The following is a 14153-nucleotide window of genomic DNA, read 5'->3' on the forward strand; positions in this document are numbered from 1 at the left end:
TTTTATTAATACTTTTTTTATTAGTCTTGTTTTTTTTAATTCTACTTTTTATAAATTTTCACATTTTTTTTTTCATTTGTCCTACTGTGTTGACAGTCGGTTTTTACAATAATATTATTCGTTTTACTTCATTATTTCTTGCAATTTGCCTTTTTTATAAAAAAAATAATAAAATAAACTTATAATTAAAAACATAGAAAACAGAAAATACAATATTTATATAATGCGAATAATAATCGTAATAGTAATAATGTACAAAATAACTAAATTCTATAAAAGAAGAAGAAAACTAGACATACATTATGAGGTTGTTGGTTTTTGTGTTTTCTAAAGAGCATTAACAAAATGAAGGCAAACAAATAATGCTTATGTTCATATGTGTGTAAATAAGTATGTATGTATGTATGTATATGTGTAACTTAAATGAAAAGGGCGGCAATATTGGGCAATAATTAAATACAAAACTAAAATTACATTCTTGGAGGGAGAAGAGAGTATTGTGATTATTTCATTTTTCAAAATTAACTCAAAATACTAAAAGACTTAGAAACCAAACGTCTAATGTGTCAGACAATAAGGCTCGAATTTGTTTGTGATAGTTTTTGTTTTTTTTTCTTTTTTGGTTTTCTTATTAAATTTCAAACAAAAAATTCAATGAGTTAATTTGTTTTAATCAAACATCTATGTTATATATTATTAACTACAAATTTCTTATAGATTTTTTTGTTTAAAGTTACAGTTTTTATTTTTTGTTTTAGATTTGATTTTTGAAAACTTTAATGCGTGTTTTAAGGCTAAAGTGGCTTAATGTTTTGTTTCTTTCTTTCAAATTCAAAAACGAAATGCATAATTTATAAATGACAATGGATACGAGTGTTTGTGTGTGTGTGTGTGTTTAATGACATTTCATGTGTTGACGCTTTTTTTCAAATGGTCGTTTTGTTTTCTATTTAGAAAATGGAATTATTATTTTTTGTTTTTAATTTTTTTGTTTCATTTTTTTAACTTTATACACAATTGGTTCGTTATTTTTATGTGTGTGTGTTGTTTAATGGATTTTTATGATTTAAATATTTATATTTTAGGAGTTTGTTGTTATTGTTTTTAGAAAGACATTTGTTTTTTTTTTTTTTTTGGTTTAGAAAAGAATTTTTGCTATTGCTATAATGAAGAGATTTGCAAACAATATGCAGAAGTTAGTCTTTATCTGATAACTACCTCCGCTCGCGACGACATCCTTCTCCTCCAACATGGGATAGTCGATCACGTGGATAATGCCATTGATGCACTCCACATCGGGGCGATAGACATTGATTTTTTTGTGATTCCAAATGATGACATAGCCTAGAAGAAGAGAAATAATGCGATTTAAATAAATTTAGATATTGTGGTGATTAAAAGTGAATAAAATATGTGGAATACATATGACATGCAAATGATGAAGTATATGTTAGTTTATATATTTATGATAAATAAATTGTTTGTGAATACGTTTCAATATCAATATTATGTCCCTCCCAGGCATGCAGTTTCTTTGATAGATTTTTTGAGTTCTCACAGATTTTTAAACAGGTCTTATAATTTAATGATTGTAACCTATGTGTAATATATGCACCTATATGTATATGTATGACCGCATATTTTTACTGTGTTTGTTCTTTCTTAGTTATTGATTCGATAGTTCGAGGAGAGGCCGAAAATAGGATAATATGACCATACCATAATATTCCTGTTGTGCGGACTATACCAAAGAGTACCTCTCGATTTAATTTATTCGTCATATTCAATTATTATTCAATCTGAAAAATCTTGACAAAGTCCAGATTGAACTACTCAGAAATGCCGTTAACATTACTAAAGTTGTAGTCTCCTTTATATTTGATAACCTTTTTTTCAGGTTTTGGTATTCTGCTATGCAATATTTTGACCCTCAATTGACATATCGCCCTCATAATTAACCAAATGTTAATCATAAACTAAATGAACATAATTGTGAAAATCCGTGATTGATTTATTTGTATTCACATTTGAAGATGAATACAAAATATAATTCGTTTGCATTGTATGAAATATTTTCCTTTATATGTATGCGTAAATAATGGATAGATGAAATGTTTTTTTATGTTGAAGCTTTATAAATGTTGCAGGTTATGAGTCCATGATATTTTTTGCTTTGTATTTGTTTTTTTTTTTATCATAAACTCACCGTTCCATTCATGAGAAGCAAACTCATCATGAAGATCTTGGAGTTTGTAAAAAATAATTCAAATAAAATAATTAAAGAATGTTAGTAAAATTATTATAATATTTCATCACATTTCACACCAACGTACAAAAACATACTCCCTTTATTACAAACCCATTTACATTAAATCTAATAATAACAAATATGGAAATACTTACGTCCAGCCTCTTCTTCAACACGAATTTTAAGTGAATCTCTAAATGTGGGCAAGCGAATTGAGTCATTTTGTTTTGACATGGCAACCAAATCTTTCATTGTATACACCTGATCGGCAATGACCAAATGACGTTCCAAAACAGCACGTGACTAGAAGAGAAAAAAACGTTTCAGAACAATCCATGGGTATCTTTCTTTCACACGCATCAAAATTCTGCTGCCAAACTTACGTGATAGGCAAAATCTCTCATGAACAATTTCTTGTGCACCGAAGGATGGTCCAATTCAATTTTCTGCCAGCCCTTGTCGCGTGGCACGAAGTAAGTAAAGTGCCTATTTGTGTTGTTCAACTGCTCGTTGAAGGAGGAGAATTGACCCATTTTGTAGGTGTCGCTGTAAAATAAAAGAAAAAAAACAGTTGACATTGGCCCTCGTACGGGTGAAAGCAATTGCGTGTCTCATCCAATTACCTTAACATGGGGTCACTTTCCATTTTGCCCAACACGGTTGTGGAGGGGATACCCAAAACTTTGTCAATGATGTGAACGAAACCATTGGTGTTGGCAACATCGGCTTGAACAATTGTGGCATTAACGCCACCACCTTCCACAGTGATGACTTCATCTTCACCCTCGCCATTAATGTTGAAGTAGAGGAAAGTGTGGTTGCTAAGTGTGGGCACCTGGGCAATCTGTCCATAACAAAACAAACACACAAAAAAGGAATGTTATATAAAAATGTGGATTTGTGTCTTCCTCCTGATTAACTCACCATATTTTGATTCTTTTCTTTGATGTTTTCAATATTCAAAGGATCCCGAATGATGTGCATATTCAAAATTTCACGCATTCTTTCTGTGTTGCTGTGGGACAAAAACATTTAAATACAAATTGATTAGAAAATTATTTTAGTATTTCAATAGCTAATAATAATAGTGAATTTATAATTGGAGCAAACCAAAAAACCAAAAAGAAAGCAAAACAAATAATAATCACCAGTCGCTGACATACTTTCTAATATGTTCAATGGCAGGATTTTCCCAAGCCTCATTGCTTGGTGCCAGAATTGTGACCTTGCTGTAGTTTTTAATGTCATTCAGAACATAGCCACCATTGGCCATGATTGTATCGAAGAATGCCTTCAAAGCTCCATGTTCCTGTTGAAATAGAATCGGAAATAGAAATTCGTTTAATTGTGTCTCCAAAAAATAAATCGTTAACGTGTTTTTGTGGTGTTTCATTCAAGCAGTTTACATTCAAATTATGATGATGATAATAAAATAGAATACAAATGATTTCAATTGTGGTAAAATATTAATACAACAGTAGGTGACTTTCTTTAGTTTTTAGTCATCTTATTATTTCAATTTAATTATTCAACAAATTAAAAATACTAAAAGACTTAGGAACCAAACGTCTAATATGTCAGACAATAAGGCTTGTTTGTAAGAGTTTTAGTTTTTTGTAATGCTTGTTTTAATGCTAAAGTGGATTAATTTTTTTCTTTCTTTCTAATTCACGCTAACATTGACAGATGAGTCTGGCGCACATTAGATGTATAGTGGAATAAATTGGCATTTAGTGATGTCCGTATTTCTGTTTAAGTTATTCGCTTAATGGATTTTCAGCGAACACCAACACTACACTAACTTTTCCATATTTGATAACAAAGCCGAATTCTCTAACCGACGTGACGGGTATTTTTAGGCAAGTGGGGATATCAAAGACTTCAAAACTAATCCATAGACCGAAAGGTCGGCTGTATTTTAAATGAAAGCTAAATCGATTGTCATCTAATAACCTCCAAACCCATTTTTTGTCTATAAAATAAGCATGATGTTCCATATACAGACTAAATCGTCTATCGTTTATATTCTGAAATTCTTGTGCCCTTAAATTTATAACGGCTATAGATTATAGCGATCAAAAATTTAACTGATTTTTTGTACTAGTATTTATATTTCACCACAATATAAGACTTTTTTACACGCAATGCTTTTTTTAAACCAGTTACAAAGTTTATAGCAGTTGAAATATCTTTATTTACAACAATTAAAGTCCCCATCAAATAATTATTTGATATATTTCATTTCGAATTTCAAACATTGTAATTGGTTTCAATGATTGTTTTCGCACAGATTCTCAATGAAAATGTTCAAAGAAAATAATAAATAGCAACTTAAAATTACCCAAAGTTATACATACATATTATGTATATGTTAGGTGTGTGTGTATGTGGATGTGTAGATGTATAGTATAGGTGGGTGTTGGGTATGCTTTTGAATGGATTTGGGAATTTATAAATATACTTGTTAGGGATAACACAATTCCTACTGCGACAGCTTTAGCTGAGGTTACACAATGTGGCTTGACAAGTAAAATGTTCAGCAAAGTTCAAATAAATGATAGAAACAACAAAAACAAAACACTCAAAAATAAGAATATATCAGTGAAAACATACATATATTTGCAAATAACACAAAAATTAATAAAAAAAAAAATCGATCAACAAAAAAAAAAAGTGAAAAAGACGTTTTTGTTTTGGAAAATTAGAATCATGAATTTGGAAGAGAGTTTTAGAATTGGTGTGTCTTTTGTTGCCAATTTTTAATTTTGTAATGATTTTGAGTTTTACAAGTGACGATGATCAAAAATGCTCTCTGTGTGTTGTTGGTTGATTGGTTGGTTGGTAACGTGAAAAACAAGCTGGCTTTTTTGCATATAAATACATATTTGGTTTTGATTGCAGCCTCCTATGAAGGCTTGGGATTTATTTTAGGGTAACAGTTTATACTTACAATCTACCGTTATCGTTTTATGATGCATATGAGGATAGTCGGAGTGTGTCATGGCAAACATAGACGAAGACAGAGGAGGTTGCATGACATTGTGTTCATCACATCGCACCATTTTGGCATTCATTCATTCATGGATTACCATTTTCGAATTTTTCAGTTCGGTTTTTTAGGTTTAATGTTGTGGGTGTTCGTTTAGTCGTTTTGTTGATTGGTTGGTTGAATGAATGGTTGAATATTGTTTTGAAGTTCGTGCATAAGGAAATTTACGCAAATTGGAATTATGATTTTGCCATTAATGTCGTAGTTTTGTTTGTTGTCGTTTTGTTTTTTTATTTGTAATTTTGCCATAACAAAAATAATCGATTATTAATATTTTTCTAGGATATTACTTTAATATGTTTTACTATTATTACTTTATTTGATTATTTTGTATGATTTCTCATTTTGTGATATTTTGACAAATAAAACTTATACTTCGTGCAAAGAACAATGCTTTTCATTCGGCGGGTGATCGATTTGGCATGATACAAACATGAATATGTTTTTGTTTTAATTTGTTTTTTGCTTCGCATTTTTGTTGTCAAATGAATATGGTGGATGGATGGCAATTTGTATATTTTTGGATATTTATACAAGATCAGAATATATAGTTTCGAATTCGTTTATAATGACATTAAAAATTATAATTTCTTCGTGTGAACATTATGAAAAACATGAAAGAAGTCTTTATAGACGAATTCTAAATTATGTAAGGACTCATGTCATGGCGCATATTTGCATTCAAAAGCTGAACTTCCACAAAAGCAACTCATTCCTCAAAATAGTTTAGAACCCATTACAAAAAATGTCCAGCCGTTGTCTTATACAAATGGATGATTGCATGAAACATATTATATATTTCAGACAAATATTTCGATAAATAAAACTTATTTTTTTAGGTATTTGGTAGACATTTCAGATATGTTAATTTAAAATGGACTAAAATTGAATGTTATAAACTCCAGATCAATAAATTAGCTAGGAATCTGGAAACACATCTGAAATCTTTAGATGGACATTTCTGTATGGGTCTGTCGCGGAGACCAAACATTTAACTCTTTTCACTGGACATTTTTTAATACTTGATTTTAATTTTCATATTACAAAGAATATACATATATTTTCTGACATGCATTGAAATATTTGGAAAAAAATCTGTAATATTTTGTATGCGGTTGCAATTTTTTTCAAAACATGCTAATACGAAATGAAACATGTGAAATTATTGTTATAAATTATCGAATGTGGAAATGCAAATCAAATAATGAACAAAACAAAAAACATCATGCATATCTCAAAATTTTCGATCACCAAAATAAACTACAGCCAATATTTGTAAATAATAATAAAATCCTGTTTTTTTAATATTATATATTTTAATTCTTTTTATAATAAAACGGGTAATTACCTTAAACGACTACAAATGTTTTTTGGTAGTTTTCAGGATGTTTGTTTTTTTGAACAAGTAGGGAATTACAATAAAATCCAGGAGGCACGTGTATTTTTTTAGTTTAAGAAAATACATTTGGTAAAAAAAGAATGAAAAGTTTTACAAAGATAAAAGAACAAACATTAAAAATCACATCAAATATGAAAATAGAACTAAACTAAACCAAAAAAATATATCACAACATTTAAGAGAGTAATGAGGTTACCGAGCAGGCGGATATGTTCAACGTAGGATTTAATGATTGTGATTACAATGAACTGAAATTTGGGGGCGCTTTAGAAGTTATTACGTACGGTACTAGTTTACACTATGCAATGGATGGCAATTATCCAAATTATCGCCGTATCGAATTAATACATACATTGAATTAATACATACATACATACATACATACATACTATGTTTTTAATAACAATTTATAATATGTTTTCCATTGCATGGTGTAAACAGCATGTTTATGTTCAGTGAAATCTTTGAAATGTCAAGCAAAAAAGCTAAACACATGTTCAGTTAGAGAATGATTTCAAATGTCATAAGAAATTTTAGATTGTTGTAATTATTAATCTTCCAATTTGTTTGTAAATCATTCCCCACCATTTCGATTCAACATAAAAATATCTCCTTAAAGCCAATTGTTTAAAAAAAGTTAGAGAACCAAAATGAAAATGAAATAGATATGCCAATTTGTTGAAGAACTTAATTTCAACCCTGAACCAAATATACACATGTGTTTGTTTTTGGATTAGTAAAATTTTGGTAAAAAATTTTAAAGTGTAAGGGAAGTATATGCACAGAGTTTTTATGAACCAGATTCGATTGATTAGAATTTTAAACCTTTCATAGATAAGAAATTATAAAGAGCATTGCATTATGAAAATTTTGGAGTCCGGAGAAGCACCGTAGAAGAAATTTTGTATACATTTTTAGTTTATATGAATTCAATTGCACTCATAAAGTAAAATTATTTATGCTGAAATGAAATTGAAAGCATTTTATTTAACTTATTGTTGAAGTCTGCGAAGCAATAAAGATAAAACTAGGAAATAGATTATTGGTGATTGGAAATTAATAAAGAATTACTCCGTTCCAGAATCTGTTAGAATATTATACTTATTGAAATTTTGTTCGATCGTCCTTCTATAAATTTGAAAATTTTTTACTAGTTTTTAGAACAAACAAAATGTTTTAATTAAATATTAAAAAGAGGAGATTAGGCATAGTTATATTCCATATTGTTTCCAAAAAGTTCTGTACTTTTACTATCAAATCCCCAAATTAAACACAAAAACTTTGCCAATTGAAAATACTAAAAATAATATTTCTCTTCCGATCATTATTATATAACAAAAACGGAATATTTTGTAATTTCTCTTATATTTTCAACATTATCTTCTACGGTGCTCTGTAAAGCATTGTTGCGAAATACATATAAATGCTTTTTATGGCCAATTTATTTAGCGGATTAAAATTCTCTTTTGTTTGAAATGAACGCTAATAAAAATGTTTAAATATATAGTTTCGATTGTTTTCTTTAGAATTTTGTACACAAATTAAAAAAATCAAACACAAAAAGAAAATTGTCGATTCATTGATTAATTTGAAATTGTTTTCTTGGAATTTTTTGAATGAATTTATACAAACAAACAGTTTTACTTGTTGTTGTTGTTGTTGTTGTCGTTGGCATACTTACATCACACCCAAAATTTTTTTAAAATAAAATTTATATTTTAAAAATTATTTTAAAATAAAATTTCGCTTTGATTTTACTGAGAACCGAATCTTGTTATTGTGTTGTTTCTCTTCTTGACTTGTGTTTGTAATTTTTTCTCTCTCTCTTTCTCTCATTTTTGGGGAAAATGATAATTAAATTCAGTTCAAGGTAAAACCAGTCTTTGGGTATTTTTGGCAAAATGTTCGCAGTTAATTTGTTTTGATGTGTGTATGTGTGTGTGGGGGTGCAGTGTAAAGGATGTGTGTTTACATGTTTCCTTTGGGAATGTTTTTTTTTTTTTTGGAAATTCCATATAACTTTGTTCTTGTGAGAGCCATTGTTTTAAAATCATATAAATGTTGCTTATTCTTGGCGCACACACCCACAACATTTCCAACGACAGTCATGCCGTTCCTGGCCAACAACTCAAAACAAAATCAAAGCCTTTCTAAACACGTTTGCCTAATCCAAAAGTGTAACCTTAGCCTAAGTAATGATAATTGTTAGCTTAGCTCTTTAGAATGCCAAGTAATCAGCTTTTGGTTAGTTAAGCCTTTGCTTTAAAACCAAGAAATCCTGCAACAGGATCTCTGGCAATAAATACTATGCTAGAACATCTAATTTACATTCTGGCTTTGAGGGGGGTTCCATTTGTGTCTACTTTATTTTTACATTATTTTATTTTCTCTTCTTTTATCATTTAGTTTTCTCTAGTCATATGTTTATGTGTGGTAGTGGTGGTGGTGCGGTAGCATTTGGTTCTACTACGGCCTCTGTTTCTGTTGTTATTTGTTGTTGTATTTATTGCAAATGTTGTTACTGTAGTTGCATTGCATTTGGAATACATTTGGACTTACCTGCAAGAATTCCGTTACCGTTGTATCGACAATCATCAAAGGACGTTTTATTAAATGGACAACGCCATTACGTACAGGAATATTGGCGGCCACAATTTCCGACAATACCACACCGGTGGCGTGTTTGTTATCGCCCAGCAAAGTATTCGATTTCACATACACTACACGAAGACGGGAGAAATGAAGAGAAGTAGAAGAAGAAGAAGAACGAGGATTAGACTTATAGTTTTCATTTCATTCAACATAAAATCCGTCTTTATGACAGTCTTTATATTCACTATCTGTGTGTGTTGGAGTACTCAAACACGCACACATACACACACAGTCATACAAATAAATATCAATAGCATTATTTGAACATTCACTTGTACTTACTTATGCCATTCTTTTCTTTGAAGAAAGTCACTGTAACCTTTATATTATCCTCGAAAGCGGCAGTGGTTTGTGGCACTTCAATGGGTGCGGCCGCAGTAAATATCACATTGTTTAATAGGACATGTCCGTCGATAACTTTTTTATCCACTAAACTGCTGCGGGCAGTAGCCTATCATTCCAAATATGAAAGGAAATGAAATTATTTTTCTGCGAAAATAAACTGAAAGCCATGTGAATTGCTTACCTTGAAACCTTCATCAACTGGTATAAGGAATGTATGTCCACCAGGTGATTGGAATAAATTTTCCTTGCCTTTTAGAGTGACTTGAGAACGATAGACTCTGAAATAATATATGAAATGAAAAAATAATTATGATAAAGATTTTCAGAGGAAATTTCTAAAGACGTAGCTAACTGAAATATAATACTGACATATTGATTAACATGACTTGAACTAATGTTTACCAATCTATTTTTTCGGGATTTTTTTGTTTATCACACAATATTGAAATATTACGCAATATTGAAATATTCAACAATTTTGTGATTCGAAACATGTACTATGTTCAACTAAATAGTATTATTTTTCAATGACAAAATAAAATCATTTTTTACAATTGGTCATCAGGATAGCACAGTCATTATTGAAATTTTAAGAGAATATTTTGTGATTCGAAATATATAGTGGTCATCTAAATAGCATTATTTTTCCATTACGTAATAAAATCAATGTGTTCATAATTGGTCATCAGGATAGCACAGTCATAATTGATATGTTAAGGGAATATTGCTGTATGATTCTGATTATTATTTTCGGATATATATGATGATGCTTTCCCCTTTATTTACACCATTCAAATCGCAATGATGTATATTAATACAAAATTCAATTTCATTAAAGTTCAATTTGTTTTCATTATCCATATTTTTTGTGATGACATTTTAAATTTTATATTTTTCAATATCGATCATTCTTTTCTCTTATATGTATATTTTTCCCAGATTTCCTGACATCAGTCAGAAAATTCTCCTCGTATACACAAATTTGGTTGTTTTTTATAAAAACAACAATTTGGGATTCAGCCTGACTATTTTGCAAAAACAAAATACAAATGGCATCCCAAATAAACCGCCAACACTACTGAAGTTGAAGACGCAGGCACGGTTAAACTGTTTGGTTTGTTGCTAGCAACACCAACAAAATCGTTGTGTGCATTTGTCGCGATGTGACAACACACAACAGTGGTAAAGGTATGGTATTGTTTGTAAATGCCTTGTTAACCTCGAAGTGAGGCACCAGCGAAATTCTCATACAGTTTATGACGTTGGTCAGCTAAGTACTTCGCTTTGTTACAAGAGACATTTTGGGTATGAAAGGTTTTTTGTATGGAAGCAATAGCTTCTGGGGAGAATATCCCAACAAAAAACTAAGGGAACTGATGAGGATCAGTGGCGTGATCCGAAACTATAGTCTTCCCTGTCTTACCCCTCGGCAAACAATGTCATACATTCCCCACTAATAAATAGTTGTTTTTTATAAAAACAACAATCTGGGATTCAGCCTGACTATTTTGCAAAACCAAAATACAAATGGTATCCCAAATAAACCGCCAAAACTACGGAAATATAAACCATTACAATAACAACTTTGAACAGTTTGGCTTATGCTAACCTGATGACCATAGGCGATTTTCATTTTATTTTTGAAACACATGTTGATGCCTGTTTCGCCTGACTATGGAATACTGTTCATATTACCAAATGTAGTGTTTTATTATATGCTAAATGTATTTATTTAGAATTACCCACACTATTCTGTTGATTCGATACATATTGTCTAAAACTCGCACATACCTTAAACGATGATCTTCTCCAATGTCAAGTAAATCAGACTGCTGCAAGAATTGAAATGCATCTGGATTGGTGATTTCCGTTTTAGTATTAGGCAGCGGTGTAAGGGGTACTAAAACTTCGTCAATAATATGCATCACCTATAATAATTAAAAACATAAAGAATAATCAACATAACTTGAAGGAAACCCCATACGAGATCAACTTACCTGTCTTTTACCCTCGTTATTGGTCATTTCCACCGACAATGATGGTATAATGCGGGCATTGTTCACATAAATATCACCATTACGATTCTTCGTTATATACAATGGAGGATTACCATCCATATCGGATGGTATGGTCTTTGTTAATTGATCCTGAGTCATGGCAACGGTAGCTGGAAAACAAATTCAATTTCAATTAAGATTTCAATTTGTGAAGTAAAAAAAAAACAAAAACATATTTGTAATTAATTTAAAATCAACAACAACAACAATAAATGGAAACAATGTAATCAAGTGATAAATGCCAGACAGCAGCCATTCATTTAGTTGTTGCCCAGACAATTTATCTAGCCAGTTCGACGACGAGGACTTACCCATGTGATAAAGGACATACGTGGCCTTGTTCTTGTGACGCTGGAATGCCTCATTTGTAGGTACGAACAGTGTACAGGCTCTCAAGGATAATGTGGAATTGGCAATTTGATTCTGTTCCAATAGACTATAAAACTGCAAAGGAAAAAAATAAAGAGAAAAATAGAGACATAGAGAATTAAGCGATAAAGTTTTATTCGACAAAAGCTATTCATGTGTCATAAAAGAAAAGTTTTTTTCTTTTTTGGTTTTATTTTTCAATACCACCAAAATTAGCAGACTTAGCAAAGTTTATTACACTTTCAATGTAACGCTGTGGCTAAACAATGTTGTCAAATTCGAAAACAAAGAACGTTTCTGTCATTATTTACAATAGTTTGTTGCACTATTTACCATCAGATAGACGATGTTAGCAATTTTTTGTATTGACTATATAAAGGCGTGATATGTTAACGTTTAAATTATAGTTAAAAAAGGTTTGAGAATAGAAGTTATCTAGTGGGATATAACTAATAGCTAAGGGGAACAATACTATTAGGAAGAAATCGATCTATAAATGTAGTCAATTTGGAAAATATTGGTTATAAATATTATTAATTCGAAATTGACACGATGAATGCAATCATATGAATTGTATCCACTAAAGGTATTTTCATGTGAAAACAATCGACGAAAAATCATCTATTCTGAGAATGAAAGACCCCAATGTTAGTCCCCCAACTTACTTTTTGTACTTACTTTTGTACTACACCCAAAATACTGTAAGCCCCATGTATATTTCCTAATAAAATTGTTTTTTAACAACATTGCTTGCTAGTTTCTTTTTGTGTCCTCGTGTACATTGTTTAGTTTCTCCTTCTGCCAAATAAGTTATAAAGGTCATTCCACTTTTAGTACATGAGTACTTCATATCATCCAGACAAGATTTTGGCATTCACATCTACATCTCATTATGCATGGAATTATTTTAAAACAAGCCAAATTTTTCGTCGGGGAGCATTCATACCCAGTACTACAGACAAGAGACAGACATGTCAATGTCTAATTGAATTACAAATTTAACTGAAGACTAAAACAGTTGAGGAAAAAAGTCATAACAAAAATTTCTTGATGGCATATTTTCGGTAGATGAATGAAAACTATTTTATAATAGATTTCTAATTCTTACCCAGTATTGAATCTAATGCCATATTTCTAACATTATTTAGAGCCATTTCAATGGAAAATGGGGATGAAATATTATTATTTTCCAAATGTATTTCAGTTGAAAAATGGTAAACTACATTTTTATTTCTCAAAGATGTGATTATATTCTTATTTATCACTTCAAAACAATTTTCCAAAATTGCAAATACATATATTTGCAAATAGCAATGTAGAATTTGTGTGGGTGAGGCCCAACTACGTGATTTCAATTTTGTAAAATCATTGACAAAAACTCTATTAATCCTAACATGTAATGTAAAAATGTGTGAATATTTTTTATGGTATATTTTAGGGAGGATTGTAAACGATTCTAAAAACTTTTGAAAGAAATACAATAAACTTGAATTTATTTCATATACTCGTATTTGGTATTTAATAGCAGTCCATTTTCCTTATTTATGGCATTGCAAAAATATTCATTGCTCAATTAGTTGACAAAGTATTCTTTTTCCAACATATCGCCGAAATTTTTACAACATATGTTCACATTTTTTTTGCAGATTGGATTAAAGACTCGCACCCTCTAAATGGTCCTAAATGGTAAGTGCTAAATGTTTTTAACCAACTTCATTAGATCGATTTGCCATTGTTTATTGTTTTATCGATTTTGATAAAATCGATGTCATTATCCCATAAACATGTCAATTTAACTAACAATCAGCTTGGGCGCTTGAAAAAAAATCAGCAGATTGTCTTAATTAGTTTGCATTGCCAAAAAATTACCCCTATTGAAAAATCTTCATTTTTTCCAATTCCAAAATTTGAGTTATCAGAAAGACCATTAATTTGATTGAAGTGGTTGATTTTTACATCGAAATTAGTATTTAGAAAATCCGTAAAAAAATATCAACATGTTACTAAAAATAATGGTGTACTTTTAGCCAAGAT

At 30.3% G+C, this 14153-nt stretch overlaps 1 protein-coding gene across 4 annotated transcripts in view; it reads right to left on the reverse strand.

Moving 5' to 3' along the window:
- Positions 1–1046: 1046 nt before the first annotated feature.
- Positions 1047–14153, reverse strand: part of LOC133325742 (fasciclin-1) — a 31979-nt gene continuing 18872 nt past the window's right edge. For 2 of the 4 annotated variants that reach the window (XM_061534465.1, XM_061534463.1), the window contains 13 exons: positions 12062–12194; positions 11691–11860; positions 11485–11621; positions 9875–9971; positions 9631–9799; positions 9244–9416; positions 3412–3557; positions 3173–3263; positions 2872–3092; positions 2632–2794; positions 2404–2551; positions 2207–2242; positions 1047–1344 (listed from right to left, as the gene is read on the reverse strand). In XM_061534465.1, the coding sequence (XP_061390449.1) occupies positions 1139–1344; positions 2207–2242; positions 2404–2551; positions 2632–2794; positions 2872–3092; positions 3173–3263; positions 3412–3557; positions 9244–9416; positions 9631–9799; positions 9875–9971; positions 11485–11621; positions 11691–11860; positions 12062–12194 (1890 nt within the window). In that variant the 3' untranslated portion in view covers positions 1047–1138. The remainder of the gene's footprint in view (positions 1345–2206; positions 2243–2403; positions 2552–2631; positions 2795–2871; positions 3093–3172; positions 3264–3411; positions 3558–9243; positions 9417–9630; positions 9800–9874; positions 9972–11484; positions 11622–11690; positions 11861–12061; positions 12195–14153) is intronic. The other 2 variants (XM_061534464.1, XM_061534466.1) reach the window with 2 other exon arrangements.

This window comes from Musca vetustissima, unplaced genomic scaffold, assembly GCF_032173495.1.
Source record: "Musca vetustissima isolate MV318-11 ecotype Yass unplaced genomic scaffold, APGP_CSIRO_Mvet_v1 utg27337, whole genome shotgun sequence".
Classification (NCBI taxonomy): domain Eukaryota; kingdom Metazoa; phylum Arthropoda; class Insecta; order Diptera; family Muscidae; genus Musca; species Musca vetustissima.